The sequence below is a fragment of the Bacillus rossius genome, chromosome 13, assembly GCF_032445375.1.
Source record: "Bacillus rossius redtenbacheri isolate Brsri chromosome 13, Brsri_v3, whole genome shotgun sequence".
Classification (NCBI taxonomy): domain Eukaryota; kingdom Metazoa; phylum Arthropoda; class Insecta; order Phasmatodea; family Bacillidae; genus Bacillus; species Bacillus rossius.
The window spans coordinates 25,718,841-25,738,895 of record NC_086340.1 but is presented as its reverse complement, the minus strand read 5'-3'; the positions used below and the strand labels follow the sequence as shown (position 1 = coordinate 25,738,895).

Here is a 20,055-nt window from a genome sequence, read left to right as displayed (position 1 = left end):
TATAATTCTGTTCATAACATACACCAGTTTGTCTTGACTTGAGGATAGAAATTGCTTCCAGAGTTTCATTTGACATTGATGACCTGAACTGTGTTCGATTCTTCTTAATTAAGCTGAAAGTACGCTCACACTCTGCGTTACTGTGTGGGATGGATAAGATTGATAACATTACTCTAGCTATCCGATTATACTTTGCCACTCCATCTACTCCTCGAATACTGGCTAACTGAGACCATTTTATATCTTCACTTACTTCTGTTGCACAAATATCTGAAATGTCGTTGACCTGAAGAGTTGTGAACTGCTTTTGTATTTCGTCTATAGCAGCATCTTGTGTTTCCCCTTCCTTTATAGCAAGCATAATAGGAAATAATTCCACAAAATAATGGACAGAAGAAAAGCTGGCATTCTCAATGTTACTGAGTCTAGCAACTTCTGCATGTTTCAATACCTCATCTTTTAAAGGAAACTTGTTGACAATGTAATCGCAAGCTAAGACAAAGTACTTACGAACAGAAGAATAGAAAACTATTTTTTCTTTGTCTTCCAGTGTTTTCACAATGTTAACAGCCTGATTCCCTACAACTAAATCAGCGTCTTCTTTCTGATTCTCAATGGAGTGGTAGTCGAGTTCAAGTAAGGAGCTGCCTTTAATTACTTTCGGCTTGACAAAGTTTGATAACAGGTCTCTCAAAAAATCAAACAACAGTTGCCTAAGGACATGGATATGTGGAGATGCCGACTGGAGGGTTGTATTTACCTTATCAAATGATGGTATTACACTAAGAAGAAATAGACAAAAAGCCTTGCTGAGTTTAGATGTCAGGAACATAAACAACTTTTCTTCTCGATTAATGACAGGAGTTAGATTCTTCAAACAAGGTTTGTCACGAGAGCTTGCTAAAGCAACTGTCTTACTACTGGAACTAGGGACACTAATGGAATCTGATTTCCTTTTGCGTTCATTTTCATTTTTGGCATTTAGGCCTACTCCAACAGGGTTTGGAATGGGTTGTTTTTTCTGTGAAGGGCTCATCTTAGGAATTCTGTACGAGCTAAGGCTACCAGATGATGACGATTTCTGACTTGCAACTTCTTCACTGAAGAAACTAACCAATGGGTCCCATTGTTCAACTAGCCTACACAAACTACGCCCAAGAGAGAGCCACCTTGTACTAACGTGTTTCAAAATATTTTTTGCTTCCTTATTATGAAGCTCTTGGAATTTGTGGAATCTGTCTATTCTCTTTGCACTTTTTTCTAAGTAATAGAATATATCCACAAGTATTTCATCTATTTTTATGGGTAAACCCCCTACAGCTTTTTCGGCAGCCAGATTAATTAGATGGCAAATGCATCCTACAACTATGAGATCATTTTGCTTTTCTTTTAATACAGCTGCAACGCCATTCTTGCGACCTACCATTACAGCTGCATTATCACAACACAATGCTATACAATTCTTAACAGGTACTTTCTTGAGTTCAAACTGTGAAAGCACTAAGTTCCCTATATTACGTCCGGTGGAATCACCCTCCAATGCAGAAATGGACAAAACTGTGTTAACAATTTTCTGCTGCTTTTCATCATAGAATGTGACAACAATCGGGTAAAGTTTCGCATTTGAGTCGTTACTACCATCAGTAGCAACAGCAAATGGTCCATTTTGTAAACAATGGACCAGGTCTTCTGTTTTATCAGAAGCCATTTCACTTACAATAGCTGCAGTTTTAGTTCTGGCACACCCGTACTTTTTGGCTATCTCTGAGTTTGGAAACATTTTCCGTAGCAATGCACCTGCATGATCAGCAGCAGTCAAAGGTATATTATGCTCTACCAAAAAGGCCGTAAACAGGCACTCTGCTTTTATCACGTCTAAGTCGGCATTTCCCGTTTTGACAAAAAAAGTTGATATTTTCTGGCTTTCTTCCTGGCATTTTACATTTGCGGCATGTTTGGCGCTTCAACAATGAACCGTTATGTCCGTTTTCCCACCATGTGCAATATTTATGTCGGAATGACAAACTGTACAGTAAGCAAATATGTCACCCTTTACAGACTTCTTAATAAAAGAGAATTCAACACTGTACTGTTCTCTAAATACTTGATTATACACTTTCTGTTTTTTCGTAGTAGGCCTACTCATTTTTACCGAATTTAAATCAAACAATAACCTGAGAAACAGATTAACGGCTTACCTAACAAAAAACTTGTGCCTCAAAGGCCGAAACCATAATGAATAAAGAAACTAAACGTAACAATACCAAATTACGCTGCACAAATGGTATACTGCTACATTAAAAAAGTCTTTAAATCAAATTACATCACGCATGAATTAACTCCGCTAAAACACCGCCACCTTAACGGCAACTAATGAAAACAGAAAACCATCAGCATCAACAAACGGGATAAAACAAACGATACAACAGTATCGACACATACTCTAATGTAAATATATCATTTCCTAAGGTTCACATCGATATATCGATTACAATACTCGAGATAAATTGTTCTGTTACGCAGAACGGCAGAACTTATTCAAAGTTGTGGAAAATTCGTACAAAATAACACTTGTCCGTAAAATCGTACAACGAAGCTATTTTTCGTACATTTTCCGAGAAAATCGTACAAGTTGGCAGGTATGCATTATGCAGGGTTTTAAGACATATTTTCCCTTCTACTCAATCGCAACATCTCACTTAGCGCGTATAATGGTTTCAGTAAACATAACATAAAACATAAAACATAAAACATATTCGACCCATGTACAGTAGAGTAAACTAAAATGTTTGGAACACTGTAAACTAATTGTATTATCATTTCTGTAGTCGCTCGAAGCGGCAAATTATGTATCTTTGTTCAATAAAACGAAATATTAAAACAAACAAACAATAACATTACGTTCAGACAATTCGTTACGTGAAGTGAATGTAATAAAATACACAAGACAGTTACACACACCATTACCAAAACACAATCCCACAAAAATCATATAATATTACATGTAGACTTATAATTATTATTATTCACCATGATAATTTCTTGCGGGTAGCCAGCAGCAAAGGGACTCAATTTTTATTCATTTAATTATCTTTGACAAAACTTGTAAAACCTGGCATGAGCAAAGTAATCTAATTAACAATTTTATTTTGCGTCAAAATATTAAACATCAACTAGTAATGAATTAAGAGTTTGCTTCGCTTGGTAGAATACCGAATATAGTCATGTCCAGGTAATAAACTGAATTTTGAAAGAGGGACTCAAGTTTCTGAACAAGTTGTTGACTTTCCTGATGATCCATCGACAGTTCGGGATGTCGAGCTTGGGACCTTTTTCCTCATCATAGACCCGTGGTCTGTTCTACCATTCGCACAGCTATCCCAACCTATACAAATAGCCGAGTGCTACTACTCCCGTTGCTTCTATCATGGAGCTCGCCCGCAGTCGTACTTCCCTATCCAGCCTGCGTAATACACGCGTCCTACCTGCTAGCCGCCAAGAACGCGTACATTTGTGAAAAAGCCTCACCCGCCAACAATACTAACTCATTAATTATAATATGCAAAACATAAAAACATTACATATGCGATAAAACAAAATTTGGTGCTGTCATAAGCCGAAGAAAAACAATCAATTTGAAATATAACATAGACAGATAAATATAAAATAGAGTTATCGATAATAATGTTTTAATAAACAGAATAATATATGTCGTATTACACTAAATACGTGTTCTTACTAACAACCAAATTTAAAAATAATATAAATTACTTTTTTTTCTTTTTCAACCATAACCGCATAGAAGAAACAATACTTTGGATACAATTTTTTGTATAATTATACAACAGGACTAAAAGTACATTGTACGTAATAAGTATTTGCTTATATGAATTAATGCTGCAGAATATCCGAATAGATTCAAATGCATAAAATTTAATACAGTACACTCCCTATTTAACGCGGTTGTCGGGGGACATAACTTTTACCCGCGTTGTTGCATAACCGCGATGTTTCGATGTGACCAAGGTCAAAAGGCATAAAACACCGCCTGTGTTCTAATAGGTCGGCAAGCACGCACAGTATAGACGGCCCGCCTTTGTGCGGACTTTGCATCCGCAGTTTTCACTAAACGCGGGTGAAAAAATAAAAATAATAAATTGTAAATATAAATATTAAATGTTGAATTTTATTTTTTATTTTTCCGCATGCCGCGCACTGTTTGTCGCACGGCCTACGAGCGCGCCACACGCTGCCATACACACGTGCGGCACACAAGCTGCTGCCAGTCTCGTGGTGTCAGCCACAGTATCTGCTTCGTCTGAGTGTCCGTAACAAAGTAAGTGCAGTGTGTGCGGTTACACACGATTTTGTGGTCAAAGTCTTCTAAATAGAAAGGCCATAGTAATACTTCAAACCGAATATGAATCGCAAAGTACCGAGTTTGATTGACAAAATAAAAATTCTAGATTTACGTACTTACAAATAGCGTGTCTTTTGCAGAAGTATGCAGCAGATACGTGAAAAACTATTCTAGCATTCGTACAATATAAAATAAAGAATCGTCTATCGTGTAAAGTGGTTAAACTTTGTTATCCATGCTTACAGTAAATTATAAATGGTCACATGTGGGATACAAAAATTGCGCCAAAATAATTTTAGCGCAATCAGTGGCGCCGTATTAAAAAGTCTGTTAAACGTTGTCTTTACTTATTCCATCAAACGCTTTGTCGAGTTGCTAAGTGTGTGTGGCTCGGATCGGCAAGTGTTATATTCCCCAGCCTCTGGTTAAAGGTCGCGAGGCCGCTACACATAAACATATCCGGGGCTTGTTTACTACCTCACGGCAAAAGTGGTACAGTATGGTTCACGTAAGTATTGGACCACTGGGAATTCCTCGGCAAAGATTAAAATTACGCTAGCTGATTTACTTTATTATTTAATGTTAAAACATTATACCAAAGTAAAAAGATGAACGTGTATAATACAACGAATAATATTACGTCTGTAGGTTCAAGTTGTAACAAAACATTTATATGTCTCCGCTTGTCAACACACGTGACCACGAGAAGTGTGCAGACGGAAATGAGTGAACTACTCAAGGTCACCAGACTTCCCCCCTTTCGGCTTAATCGCCCCTCTCATCACTGGTGCTTATATTCCACTCCGTCTACCCGGGTGTCTTGGTCGCATATTCTCGGCTCGCCTCTCCCCTCCAAGCGCTTGCCGTCAACCAAACCTATCCAAAATCAATCCCCAGCCGAGTCACGCTGGATAATGTCGCTGGATAATGTCGCTGGACGGTAGGCTTTATCGGGTCCCCTGTCCGATGCTTTATTTGTGGGTTAAAAAAATTTTAAGAACTAATGTTTCAGAAAATAACACTGGTCTGGATTGGATCATAATTTGAAAACACTACAAGATAGAGGAATAATGTACGGAGATATCTTGTTTAGAATTTCACTGCGGACATTTTCTACGCCTAGGCTTTTTTCTGCCCGATGCTTAGTTTGTGAGTTACAACGCAAAATTATCCTAATCGGCTGTCAATCATTTATTCCATTATTATTACAGTAGAAACTCGTTAATCCGTGACGCGCTAATTCGGGAATCGGATAATCCGGGACGATTTAAAAGTGCAGAAAAAAAAAGAGAAGTAAAAATTGTCAGCGCTTAAAATTAACGTCACGCGGGCCGGCGGCCGGCAAACACTGCAAGCCTTCGCATGGGCCGCCAAACTCTGCAACGCTGTTTGTACCGACCCTTTGTGTCGTCCCCCTTTCAGCTGTCACATTTGTCACTCTTTAAACTTGAGGGGGATGTCTTGACTTCTGCTTCCCGTCTCCCTTTGTTTGTTTCCACCCGCCAACGCACGGCAGGCGCCTGGCGAGTGACGTGTCTGGCTGGCATTCGGCTGGACGAAGTGGGATGATTGAGGGGGAAGGGGGGGGGGGGGGGGCTACCCAAAATTTATGTGTGCAAGTTCAGCACGATCTTATCTTTCTCTCTTCGGCTGTTGTAAATGACCGTGAACTAATGGCTAGGCAGTGCCGTATTTTTTTAAGCCGAGACTAATTCGAAGACGGTCTTTACCGTGAACGGATTATCCGGGTTTATTACTTTTTTTTTTACAGGATTTTAATTAGCCGGGCATCGGCGGGTCCCAATTAACACGAATAATGGAGAGTTTACTATTTTTTATCCATCTGCTGCCATGGCGCAGTAAGCCTCGGTAGATGTTACGTCACATGACCTTGGCCTTAACCCAGCTGCACGCCGGTATCTGAGAAGCTTGACAAGACCTTCCGGGCTTTAATCGCTAGTCCGTGAAATTCGGTAATCCGTGATTATCTCGGTCCCGACCATCACGAATTAACGAGGTTCTACTGTGTTATTATTATTATTATTAATTTCTGATTGGGGGACATGGTTTGACCCGCGATATACCCGATTCCGCGATCTATCGGGGCGCGGTATACCGGGAGTTTACTGTATATTGTCAAATTTACTTGGCAATATGCATGTAACAAAAGATTGAATTTGAAAGGAATTATCTGTTTTTAACTACAAATATAATTTTATCATATATCACTTTCATTCAAACTTCAGAGTGTCATTTCCAACAACAAAATATCCACAACTTCACTTAAAAATATTTTAACTTGATACTTATATTGTATAACTTTTGATGAAATTAAATGTTAAGAGTTTGTTCGAAAGGAAACATAAATATAACGTTCAAAATAAATAACAAACGTTTTGTCTAGTTAGGAGTTCCGCGTCATGCAAATAAAGGAAAGTTAAACTTTTCAGTATACGGCTGCAATAATTATAGAGGAAAATGCTATTTATTCATTACTTTTAGTTCCCGTTTGAAGAAAATAAATCGAAAAGTGCTATACCGAAAGTATAAAGTTGAAGTTCAATATTGCTTGTCAAGTAAGTTCAAGAACAAAATAAAAATAAAAGAAAATTTTTTTTCTTGAATCTTCTATTTCCAGAAAAGTATACATACAATATTATTTAAAATAAAAATAAAAAATTTTAGTCCTTGAGTATAAATTTACTGAAATATTTTTTTAGTTAATTAATTTTTTCATGCGAAGAAATATTTAATTGTTAAAATCACGAGAACATAATTTATTACATTTATGTATTCCAAAAGCTTATGTTGAAGATCGACTATGTGCTATTCAATTTGCCCAAGAATTTTACTGCAATAGGAGAGCATTACAAAAACACAATTTAACTGATGTAGGTATTATCACAATAAGTTATGTTCATAAACTATACTAATGGGAAACAAATATTTATCATTTAATGATATGCAACTTTTTCCTTTGAGGTAAAAATTGAGGTATATTTAATGCAATAAGTAAATCCTCTCATAAAATTTACTGAAACTAATATTCTTCATTGTCCATCATATTATGATTCCAAACAGTTTAAATCAACTGAAACATGAAATAAAATAGTAAGGTTAACCATGAGGTGTGGAAGAAATTAGAGATTGCTTTGTAAAATGTTTTAAAAACTTCTCATGAAATATTGTGATTATAATGTTCGTACATAATGTAAAAAAAATTCAATACATGAAATTCAACACATACTTTGTATTGCTAGTTATTAAACATATATTTTAAAAACACATGTGCGTATCCAAGTTGAATTGTTATGTAATACATGATGAACATTACAGATACAACTTCCCTTCCAAATAACTTTCACCCAAAGATAAGGCCGCGGACAAATTATACACACTGGTCGCACGTGGAGCTGAAATAAGTCTTATAAGAAAGCCGGCCGGAGTAATTCTTTTCAAGCCAAAGCTAAAAGTAATGGATGTTGTTTGTCTAAAGCAGGCAGTGAAATGACATACAAGTTTACAGAATAGCCATATAAGAGCTTTGACGCTTCTTATCCCGTCAGTGGACTGTACGCGAAGAACCAACTGCATCATGGCCCGCCGCCAGTTTTATACTTCCGTATGAATACACTTGTAAACGATGGTTTGTATACTTATGTATGTTGCCGACATCGATAGGTATTCTTTGGCAGCTCGATGTGGATTCATTCGAACACGTTTGCGCTAAACACGACATATTTTTTACATAAGAGTGACATCGCGCACTGAAAAAAGTTCGCGCACTGAAAAAAGTTGCAGGTCTATAACGCAACAGTGATACAAATATTACATAGTTCGAACATTTTCTGGAGCACGACATTCACTTTGGGTAATGCTAAGCTACTTGATAGGTACACTTTACCCACTTTAAAAGTGAAGTGATAACTTAAAAAAAGTGTACATGGAAGCAGACTCAGCCATATGTTTATTGCTGTTGTATTTGTCATAAACCTACTACATTAAATACGGCCTGTAAGTAGAACCCATGTTTTTTACGACTTGTGTACAAGCTGTGGTTGTAAAGCGAATTTATATTCTTAGTTAACTAATGTGATCGCCTATTTCAATCTGACTAGCCCGGTTATTGGCAGACCAACAAAAAAAGTAATTTGGTTAATACCAAATTTGAGAACCTCTAAAGAACATATATGATCTCTGAGTATATGTTTATGATATACTTATCATTAATCTTAAGTTTTAATCCAATTTCAATGATAACGAAAACGATTCACTGTTGTAATATGAATAGTTATATTACTGGAAATGATATTGTTTTCACATTACAACATTCTAATTAGAATTTTTACAAGAATAACTATATCCAGTAGAATGGTTTAAAATATTAATATTGCACAACCTGTGTAATAGGACACCTCTTCAAATAAAAATTTAATATTTATATTACCATATCATCTTGAAACTTGATATTACAAATATTGCTATATTCAAATGTAGTAAAGTTTTAACTTATTTTAGCTCAATCGGGACTCTTCGGTTAGTATCTCGGGTTATATGGGTGTAAGTAGGTGAATCAGACATAAGATTGATACACTGCTGTCGGGTTATGTACTGCTATTAATTATAAACTTGTGGAGTTGGAAAGATATAAAATTTTCTCATAGTTCATAGTTACCTCAGAATATGCCGCAAGTTAAGGACAATACCACCTTAAGATATGGTATTTCAACTATACCGTGAACTGCGGATCTCAGTAACTACATTCGTACTGACGTAGTGATGTCCTAGTTCTCGATCTTCCTGATGATGACTCCACAAGAACAGCGACTTCTCGATCGTCCTGATGATGACTCCACAGGAACAGCGGCTTCTCGATCTTCCTGATGATGACTCCACAGGAACAGCGGCTTCTCGATCGTCCTGATGATGACTCCACAGGAACAGCGACTTCTCGATCGTCCTGATGATGACTCCATAGGAACAGCGACTTCTCGATCGTCCTGATGATGACTCCACAGGAACAGCGACTTCTCGATCGTCCTGATGATGACTCCACAGGAACAGCGACTTCTCGATCGTCCTGATGATGACTCCACAGGAACAGCGACTTCTCGATCGTCCTGATGATGACTCCACAGGAACAGCGGCTCTCGGTGTGTACAGCTGGATGTGGTACAGGTCCCGATGTGGACAGCGACTGTTAGTTGATGGGTCTCCAAACCGGCGATTCTTGATGACGACGAAGGGCAGTTGTTCACATTCTTGACAATGATGCAGCGATTTACTATCCTCGATGACGCATATGTAGTTCTTGACTATCTTTGACGACGACTATGTAGTTCTGGTCTATATTCGATGACGACTATGTAGTTCTTGAATACCTTCGACGACGATTATGTAGTTCTGGTCGAATATTGGCAGCGATGAACTTTAAGTTTTATATAAATTTTAGATTCGTACATTTCTCGAAGTCTCAGTCAAGTTTGCTGCTTATCATTTTCTTTCATGCTCGCCGTTCGAATTCATCCTTCCTAATAAAAATTCTCCATCGAACTTGTAATTCAAAAGCAAGAATAGAGGAAGTAGGCAAATAAATATCTTAAATCCAAAGATATCGTTGTTAAAAGTTACTATGAAGTATAATGAAAAGAAAAAGAAAAAAGTTCCCCAAAACACAAGTTGTGGCAATACTTCACAAATAAATATATACAAATTTTGAAATTAAATAACATTATTAATTACTATAAACTACTGGTTGGTTTATACTAATGTATGTCATAACATATTTGGAATAAGGCTACCTTAATTTTTTTTTCTAGATTGATGTGTGTGTGTGTGTGTTGGTGTGTGTTGGTGTGTGTGTTGGTGTGTGTGTTGGTGTGTGTGTTGGTGTGTGTGTTGGTGTGTGTGTTGGTGTGTGTGTTGGTGTGTGTGTTGGTGTGTGTGTTGGTGTGTGTGTTGGTGTGTGTGTTGGTGTGTGTGTTGGTGTGTGTGTTGGTGTGTGTGTGTGTTGGTGTGTGTGTGTGTGTGTGTGTGTGTGTTGGTGTGTGTGTGTGTTGGTGTGTGTGTGTGTTGGTGTGTGTGTTGGTGTGTGTGTGTGTGTGTATATATAAAAGTATTACTTCAACGGAAATATCTGGTAATAAAAATAAATGAAAAAAGCATGAAAGATTAATGATTTTTTTTTCAACAACAAACAATTTATGGTTTAACTGCTTTGTGTACTATATAAAAACAGAACAAGCTTTCAAAATTTCACAATTTCTTTGATTATCCGTTATAGTTGTTTTGTTTTAACTCATAAATATTTAAGTTGATTGACAACGTCACGAGTGTACAATAATTTATTTCACAGGTTGCAGGTAAATTAACAGGCGTGCAATTTGATCAGAAACACGTTCTACTTATTCAGGCCCTTTAATTGGGCGTGACGGACCATGTGCCAAATATGTAACAATTATAAGTAGGTGAAGTATTAAAAAATAAAGAACTTGAATGCAAAATAATGCATCTAACAAAAATAATTTGCAAGGTTCTTTCGTGGATGTTGTAAATTGTGGGCAATATTTACTTAATTTTTGGTTTTTGGATAAATTAATTGTGGTTAGTAAAATTTTAATAAATTGTATAATTGCTGTAAAAAACTTATTTCCTGCCCTTATTAATTAATCGAGCTGTAGAAACAAGTTTATCTGAAAATTTACGTCATCTTTATTAAACATTGCCACTAATTATACTTTTTAACTTCAAATGGTTTTTGAATTTTGTAATTAATAACGTACCATCCATAACTACATATGTGAGCGATCAGTCACTGACCCCATCTTCAATCCTCCTCGTGACTCCTGCGCCAGCAGGAACATTTATATACTTCTGACTATAGCTTATTTAATATAGAACTTCCCTAGTTTTTATTTTTATTTATCATTCCATGAACATTTTTAAAACAGTGCAGACAATCAGATATCTATCTAACCAAAAAGCATAGCAAAATGACATTTAGTTTTCAAAATACAATTTTTCTTTTAATTTAAGATACATTTTATATAAACCTACATTTTTAAGTATCAAAACGTTTGTAAATAGTTAACCATTTGGTTAATACCAGTATAAAAAATTTTCCCCGGCGTTGTAAGATGTGTAAAATCATTTTGGAAAACTAAAATAATATTAAAAAATATTGGGTAGTATAATAATTTTTTTTTGATATTTTATCAAAAATAGAAGGAAAAACAATGAAGTGTATTTTCATGTTAAAAGTTAAATATAAATTTTGTAGGGATGTGCGAAAGTGACTTTATCCACATGAAATGAAAGTGAAAGAAAATTTATCAAGTTTCGCGAAAGTGAAACGAAAATGAATTTTTCTATGAGATAAATATATTCTTAACGAAAGTTAAGCGAAATTTTTTAATTAACAAAGAAAAAAAGTGCCCCAAAATTTGCTCTTCAGTAATAAATTCTATTACATAAATCATTTTGGTACCTTTTGATGTATATATAAATATTACTATTTAATATAATCAACATCTGCAGTAGACCACACAACACAGCCCCATGTCACTCGTAAATTTCAAGAATCAATCCAGATCTTTCAGCACACAGACTATTTCCTTTACAGTCGTAATGTCGCAGTCTATGATAATATATTTATTCGTGCATGGTACTGATGAAAAAATACGTGAATACTGCGGAACGGCCACCATCTTGCACCACTGTCACACATGGCTAGCTCAGGAAGCTGTAGACCAGGCAAGGGACATGGTCAAAACAAAACATAACAAATGGTTGCTGCCAAGTGGTCATTACACGCAGTGACTTGTTGACCTTTTTGTCTAATTGGCTGTATATTATGAGGATTTTATATGCCAGTCAGAGTATGTAAAATTTAAATAAAGCAGACGACAATGTTTTTGTTTGGCTGTGCGTGAATAAAAGTAGGTACGTTCTTTGTTTATGTGTACTAACAGTTCTGGAATGTATGTTTTACGAATATAGTACCTACACTACTGTTTGAAAGCAAATGAATCAGGTAATTTTTCAAATATTGCATGATTTTGTTTTGATACCTAGCCTACGGTAATCACGGTTGAATTTTGTTTACTTTATCTGCCATGTTTGTTCAAATTATGATTTTACCGTATTTTCATTAACGTGAGTTTGTTTCATCACCACGTAAATTAATCTTAATGGAAATCTTTTTTCTAATTAATAATTTGCTTGTTATTACTAATAATGTAATAACATATGCAAATCATATAAAGACATTACAGTAGAATCTCAGTGCTAAGTACTTACAGGTACCTCAAGTTTTTGTACTTAGTACTGAAACATGCATACATATCTTTACAAAGAGAAAAAAAAATATATAAAAAAATAGCTACAGGAGAGCCGCAATGCCATATGTATTCGCAACTGCAACTTGCTTTTTTCCCCTTGTCTAGTTCTCTTGAGTATATCCACTTTTTCCTTAAGCGTGAATTGCTTTAGTTTCTTTTTATCTCCAGGATCATTCATATTGTAGCACAAATACAATGCGGTGTCTAAATAACGTAACCTGAAAATAAACTCAACAATAACAATAAACAATCCCGGCACAGACATCAAACAGTATTTTTAGCGTAGCGTAACACTTTTGTCTAAATAATTAATACTTCTCTCAAACCTCCGTCTTTCGATGTATCGAATGGTGTTGTGTTGCTCACGTCGCGTCGCATACTACGTACGGTATAATCTATGGTTGTGCGCGCAACTGTTTGTTAACTTTGTTTTGAGAATTTAGAGGTAAGAAAATACGTTGCGGTGGTATTTGTGTATCTTTGTTCTACTACATTAATCATTTAGCTGGAAATTTATTTACCAGTTTAAGTAAATTTTGCTGTAGTAATGCCACGCTACTAGTATTTATACGTTATAGTGAAAATATGATACTTTAAACTGAAACTGTGTTGCATGGCGAAGATATGATTTTTGGCGGGGACTTAAAAAAAATTCGTTAAGTGAAATATACTTTATAATAAGGTACGTTATTGTACCGGTATTCTACTGTACATTTTTATTAAATTTCGATTTCTTTTTCAACTAGAACAAACGAACTTCGGTAAGCTATTGAACTTTCGTTTGGCTCGAAATATTTCGCTAAAAACGAACTTCGACAGATGAAATTCTTACCGAAATCGAAAATGAAAGTAGCAAAATTTCGATTTCGGTATCGGTATACCGAACATTCGCACAACCCTAAAATTTTGTCGAATTAGCTAGCGAGACTGTAAAGCCACCAATAAATAGTTTGTACGACAACTTTCAATGTGTTGATTGATCAGTTTCAATACTTTATTTCGTAATGCATGATATAGTATGGTAAGCTTTAGGATATTTGTAGTTTAAAAAACAAAAGCAATTTTTAAAGATACACGAATATAGTCACAGAGTAAGTCGAGCACATGGTACTGTGGCGAGGCACACTAAAAGCAATTCTGAGAATTTCTTTCGGTCACGGGATTATCTTTTACCGGTGCCGGTTGTGGGTTGTCTCCCTCTCACGAACGCACGCACACACAGGTAGCTGCCTCCCCTCCGGGCACGGGTCCACCACCGCGCTACCTGAGCTGTGGCTGCGAGCTGGCTTCGCCGAGCGGCAGCACGAGACGGTGGAAAACTTTCAGGATTTGCAGAGATTGTGGAAAAGATATCTCGGAATTCAAAGCGATGACTATATGTTTTAAATACATGAATTTCTTCAGAAAAAAATTATCTTTTTTTCTAGACTTGTACTTTTTTTCTGTCATTCTCCTAAGCATTATAAAATAGCCCCAAAGTTGGACAAGTTGGAAATTTTTTATTTGATATTTTGATAGAAAAAAACAAAAATGTAAACATATACAGACAATTCGTGTAGTATATTCTCGTGGGTGAAAAACTTTCAGATTCGTAGTGTCGATTAATAAAGTCCCATCATTATTTTAAAAACATAGTGTTCCGCTAACTTCTGATGCTACTAGGGAGGCCCCTTAAGCCACGCCTCTGCCTCTCTCCCCTCCTGTAACAGCGCTGCCTCTGCCTCTCTCCCCCCTGTCCTAGCGCTGCCACTCCCCCCTGCGGAGTCGTTGCCTCTCTCTCTCCCTCCTGCCGCGTCGCTGCCTCCCCCGCCTTCCTCATTCGAACATAGACGCACAACTTGAAAAGAAAAATATATTTTTTCCTCCAAATTCGCGTATAGGCCCCCTCCCCTTTTTTGGAGTCAAAATTTGGGGGAAAAAAGGGGGGCCTTTACGCGAGTAAATACGGTAACACCATTTCTATAGAGCAAAGAGATAATTTATCTATCAAGTAATTTGCAAATTGCACAGGTTTGCAAATCACATTAAATTAAAAATATAAAAATTGTCAGGATTCATATTTATGTTAAGTACTTTACAAAAGATTTACCTTATTATTACACAACATACATGACCGATATTTATTGTAGAAAACGCTGATATTGAGACGTGCATAAGTTTTTCTGTTTTCGTAGTTAATACATAACACTGCCGTAGTTTCGTAACTGGATGTCTAAATCAGTAATAGTTAGGGAAAATTATATGGTGAATGGTGATAAAACCGAAATAACAATGAAAAGCATCTCAATACACCATATAATATCAAAATTCAAGTTGATAAATCACAAAGCACCAAAATGCAATTAAAATCATGACACTGATCAGCATTTCCAATCAAAACTTGTCTCTGAAGACAAATAGGTAACTTTCTAAAACATTAAATTCATTGAAAGTAATTTATTTAGCAAGTAATTTATTTAAGTTTGTACCAAATTTTATGAAGAAAAAAAATTGTAAAAAGTTAACTTCTTTTTAATCTTGCAAATGTTATTAGTTACTCATTTTCACATTACAACATTAGTACATTTTTTAAATTAAAAAAAAACTTAAATTTATTTTATTTGTTCTGAATATCATTTTATTGTAAAAGTGCATCGTTTATCAGTCAAAATGACACTGTTTTGGAGAAATTAGTACTAGGTAACATTTAAGTTATGTACAGTAATACGGTGTATTTTTTAATAAATGTATCTCATGGAAAAAACATGGGGAAAAAAAAAAAGACCATTACACTGAAATTTCCTGTTCAAAATAAAAAATAAAATTGGCCTGAAAATAAAACCATAAAATCATGTCGCTAGTGATAATTACTGAAAAGCCGTAACACCGGGAAGCACCGTTGGCCCGTTCAGTACCTGCAGGTTCCCCATGACTTCATGGGCAAGGATGAGGTCCTCGAGAGATGGCTCCTGCTGCTGAGTTGTGAGGATACCGGACACAGCGTCCTTCTCGTCGAGCTGGGCAAATATTTTCTGCAACAACCACAGCCGAATAATGCAGGACACGGCACACTTACCTTAAGGGCTCCGCCTACCCGGGCACACACACGGTGAGCAGAGCTTCAGGAAAAACAACGCGATTTCAAAACTACTCAAGATATCCGAGTGGGGTATGTTTACGAAAAGCATTTAAGAGTTCGCTGAGGCCCGAAAAGTACTTTTAATTTTGGATCATGTTTTTAAACTGTATTTCTAGAAGAGTTAAAATGGCTAAAACGCATGTTTTCAGAGTAATTTTTAGGTGTAAAACAAGTGGTACAGATTCTTGAAAGCACTTAAGGGACTTGCATTACACCTTTATCTTCATTTCCCCGTAATATAAAATTACGGTCACCGCAAAAATTTCACAGTTATCAATTGACGACGAGAAGACTGCGCGTCAGTTCACAGCCTTGAGCTTAGAGACGATACTGCGCTAGAAATACCATCGAGCGTCGCGCTTATCATCCCGCCTCACTAACACACATACACCCCTGACGAAGCGGGCCCCTTAACACACAGCAATTTAATTTCTGACTTTACAGACTTAACACAAAGTTCTCCCGAAGATAGCATCACTTGAAGAGTAACACAGCCAAACACAAAGCTAAACCTACATATATTACCACTGGAAAAGTTAATAATATTCCGAAAAAGAAAGAAAAAAGCACACTTAACATCTCACTTTAATCAAATAAGGAAATAATGTATTCGAGTAAGATGGAGCAAGCTATTAAGACACTTGATTCGCTTCTGCGTTAAGTAATAACAAACAAAGCACATACAATATAACACATATTGTACAACAAAATGATTTACTGAATGCATTAAAAATTTAATTCCTCTCACCTGATTTGATATATATTAATAAAACTATAGTCCATTAATTCTTGCAGTACGAATTTTATTGCAAATTCAGTCTAATATAACTTTATATAATTTTATTGGCTACCAAATTTTACAGCCACTTATCTCCGTTTACTTTCTGAGCAAATGTTGGCTTTAAATATCAGTGGCGTAGTGATGCACTTGTGCTATCATGGAAACAGTGTGAGCTAAAACTATGAAGGAATTGAAAAGTTATTAACTAATTTGCCTGCCAAATTAAAAGCAATGATGACAGAATAGACAAATAATGGAGTCTGGAAATGTCACCACAAAAAAACTAATATATCAATTGAGGGTGATAAAAAGCATATATGTAAAGATAATGCTAGCCTAGGGTTGACTCAAACATTTTTAAAACGTTCATCTAAATAAATAACATGTGAAAATGTTACCCTTTATCATGATTATGAATCATCACAATGAAAAAGAAAACAGCATTTAAAAATATGAATGATATAAAAAAAATTATATATGTACTGTGTATTCAAATCCAAGTATAAAAACTCACTGTAAGTAACGGCAGCTGATTCTGGAACTCGTCCGGATGCTCTTTAATGTATGTTTCAGCATAAATAAGTGCTCTTGGGTATTCCATGCAGTTGTAGTTCGCAGTAGCAACCGTCAGTTTCGATATGTGACTGCAGAACTCTGCAAACAGACAGAGAAAAGTTTTTGTGACTCACATGCCGTACCACATGTTTGCGAAAGCTTTGACCAAATTTTCAACAGAATTTGGCATGAGTTCTCTCTTTGTAATGATTTCGTCCTCACGAGTTCATATTTTGCTGCGGCGTGGGTGTCACCCCTCCCTCCCACTTTACGCTCCGTTCCCCTTAGAGACATCATATTCCTCCTCTCCTTCCATTTTTGCTGGTCGTTTACCCTCCCTTAAGCCTTGTGCGCATGCGCATTCCCTCCTGGGGCGCTGCATAAAAGACCTTGCAGAGCGTTTCTCGTTCTTCTTAGTGATTGAAATGTTAATTAGGTCACTTCATTAGAGCAGCTATGGGTTCTTAGTTAAAGAAATGTAATTGCTTACTTTGGAGTTAGGTAGTGACGTGGACGTCCGACCGACATGGTAAGTTTTTTTTTTCGTGTCATCATCAGTCAACCACCAAGACTTTTTAAAAATTTTTTATTTTGGTTTTTGTCTTGTCAACAACTATTTATTATAGAGTACAGAGGGACATGCCACACAAGCCAGGGAAATTGAAGAAGGAAATGGCCATAGAATGTAACCTAAATACATGTTGAAAAAAACTTGCGCAGGAAAATAAATAGAATAAAATTAGTAAAGCCAGTTTCTTGAGTTTTCTCAGGTTTTGCTGTCCCAAATAAAAATTTTCCAATTTTTCCCGTGTCATCAATCTATCTGGAAAAACTTTGAATTGATAGAACTGTAATTATATATATTTGATTGTGCTTCAGATACAGTTTATTGTAACCTATATGTTTAAATTATGTTGATAAATAACAGATGCAGATAATTAACAGCATGCAAATCCTTTAATTAAAATACATACAAGTTTTAAGACATTAGGATAATACACAGTAAAATACTTTCTGTTTCAGTTTATGCACTTTGACAATGTGCATTCCCCTGTGTTTGCCAGGTTTCTAATATCGTCCCCGTGGGTGGACCCGGTACTAATTTATATATTTAATTTTTTATTTATCGTCTTTATTGGTGACGAAGTTACACTTCACAACATTTCTGCAATTACATCAAATAGTGGAATATTAAAAATTAAGCATGATATAAGCAGATGTTGACTAAACATTAAGAGAACAAATTAAAATTTTAACTTAATGTTCACATATTAACTATTACAAAAGATTCTACCAAAACTAATTTAAAGTAATTAAAAATTAAGTATAGACATACATAAAAAAGGAAGTGGTCATGGTAAGCAGTTGTTACAAAGATGTTTTTTCAGCCTGTACTTAACTCAAAAATCTGATCCTACCTCTATTTTTAGGAAACATAGAAACCTTAGAGAAAGGATTAATAGAAAGCAGCTCCCACTCTTTTGTTGCAAGAGTTAAAACCCTACTTAGCGTAGACAAATAACGATTCGCACAAGCAGGGGAGCGAAATGTTTTTGTACGTGTTTTATCTTGTCTCAATTTTTTTTCATTCATTTTGACCCTTTTATTATGCATTTCATCCATGAACTTTGCAAATAAAGCCGGTTTGTGGCACCTAAGTACGCGGCCTCCTCGGGCTTTTTTTTTATTTTGTGGCTTATCTCCAAAAACGATACCATTTGGTCAAATGTACTTCGTGTCACTCCGGTTAATCTGCGGAATTTCCCTGTGTCTAGTTCTTTTGCTTTTTCAAATTTCATCATGCACTTAGAACATGGGTCTCTCTGGTAAGTAAATTTAGGGGGGGACATGGGGTGTAAATATATTTGGCGAATAGAAGTAAAAATATCCAAATAGAATGTATTGCGTGTAATGAGATGATAATGATAGTAACAATGTAATGATGATAATAATGTAATGTTGAACGAAGAATTGAGTAGAGACATGCCACGAGACCATCGAAATTCCAAAAAAAAAAAAAAGAGAAAAAAACAAGCTGGATAAGAACCTTGCCTCGTCGCTTCTGTAAGGTACTAATGCAGCGTTCAAAGTTTACCTCGAACCGAATGGAAACTTGTAATGAATCAAAACAGCATATAAATATTTTGTCCCCGTATCCCGTCCCTTTGTCCCCTCCCCAAGGAATTTTTGGAGGGGACATGTGCCCCCCCCCCCCCCCCCCCCCCCCCCGACAGAGAGGCCCATGCCCTTGGAATGTTTTAAGGGCGAAGCTAGATTCTTTGTCGCTTGCCTCGGACGCTGGTGAAGTGGGCCTCCTCGACGCACGCCCCGGGCCGCCACTCGCGCCGCCACCGGTCCAGGAAGTCCAGCAGCGTGCACACGGCCTTGGTGCAGAGGTCGTGGGCCGCCGCCCCGCCGCCCCCCTCCTCGGGGTCCTGGGGGGCCGGGAGCCCGCGGCGGCGACGCCCGGGGGGGGGAGCGGTGCAGGGGCAGGAAGGCGGCCGCGCCGGAGGAGCTCGGAGCCGGCAGGGCGCTGCCCAGCGGGGCCAGCAGCTCCTCCAGGATCATCCGCTTCGTCTCCTGGCTCGACGCGAACAGCGCGTGCACTGCGACAGGGCATTCCACCCTCGGCAACATGCCACCGTCACTGGAGTGGCAGGTCGAAGAACAGGGTGTCTACAGGCACCTGGTGAATGCATTTCAAGACTTTTTTTCAGGAACTTAAAATAAAATTTTCTTTAGCTGCGGGTCATACGAATAAAAAAATAAAAACCTTGTTCAGCAGTGTTCAGTGACTTTTAAAAAAAGGACCATTTGTATATATTTCTCATTTGTTTGTGCTCGGAGCGTGGACATGTAACAGTGTTTTTCTTTTTGTTGTTGGTTGGATGTGAACGAAACT

At 36.8% G+C, this 20,055-nt stretch overlaps 1 protein-coding gene across 1 annotated transcript in view; it reads right to left on the bottom strand.

Annotated features, from left to right (window-relative positions):
- LOC134538393 (serine/threonine-protein kinase ATR) overlaps nucleotides 1-20,055 on the bottom strand; it is a 130,528-nt gene that overhangs the window by 45,500 nt on the left and 64,973 nt on the right. The window contains 4 exon segments of the mRNA XM_063379686.1: nucleotides 15,594-15,710; nucleotides 17,113-17,252; nucleotides 19,444-19,545; nucleotides 19,547-19,759. Coding sequence (XP_063235756.1) covers nucleotides 15,594-15,710; nucleotides 17,113-17,252; nucleotides 19,444-19,545; nucleotides 19,547-19,759 — 572 coding nt within the window.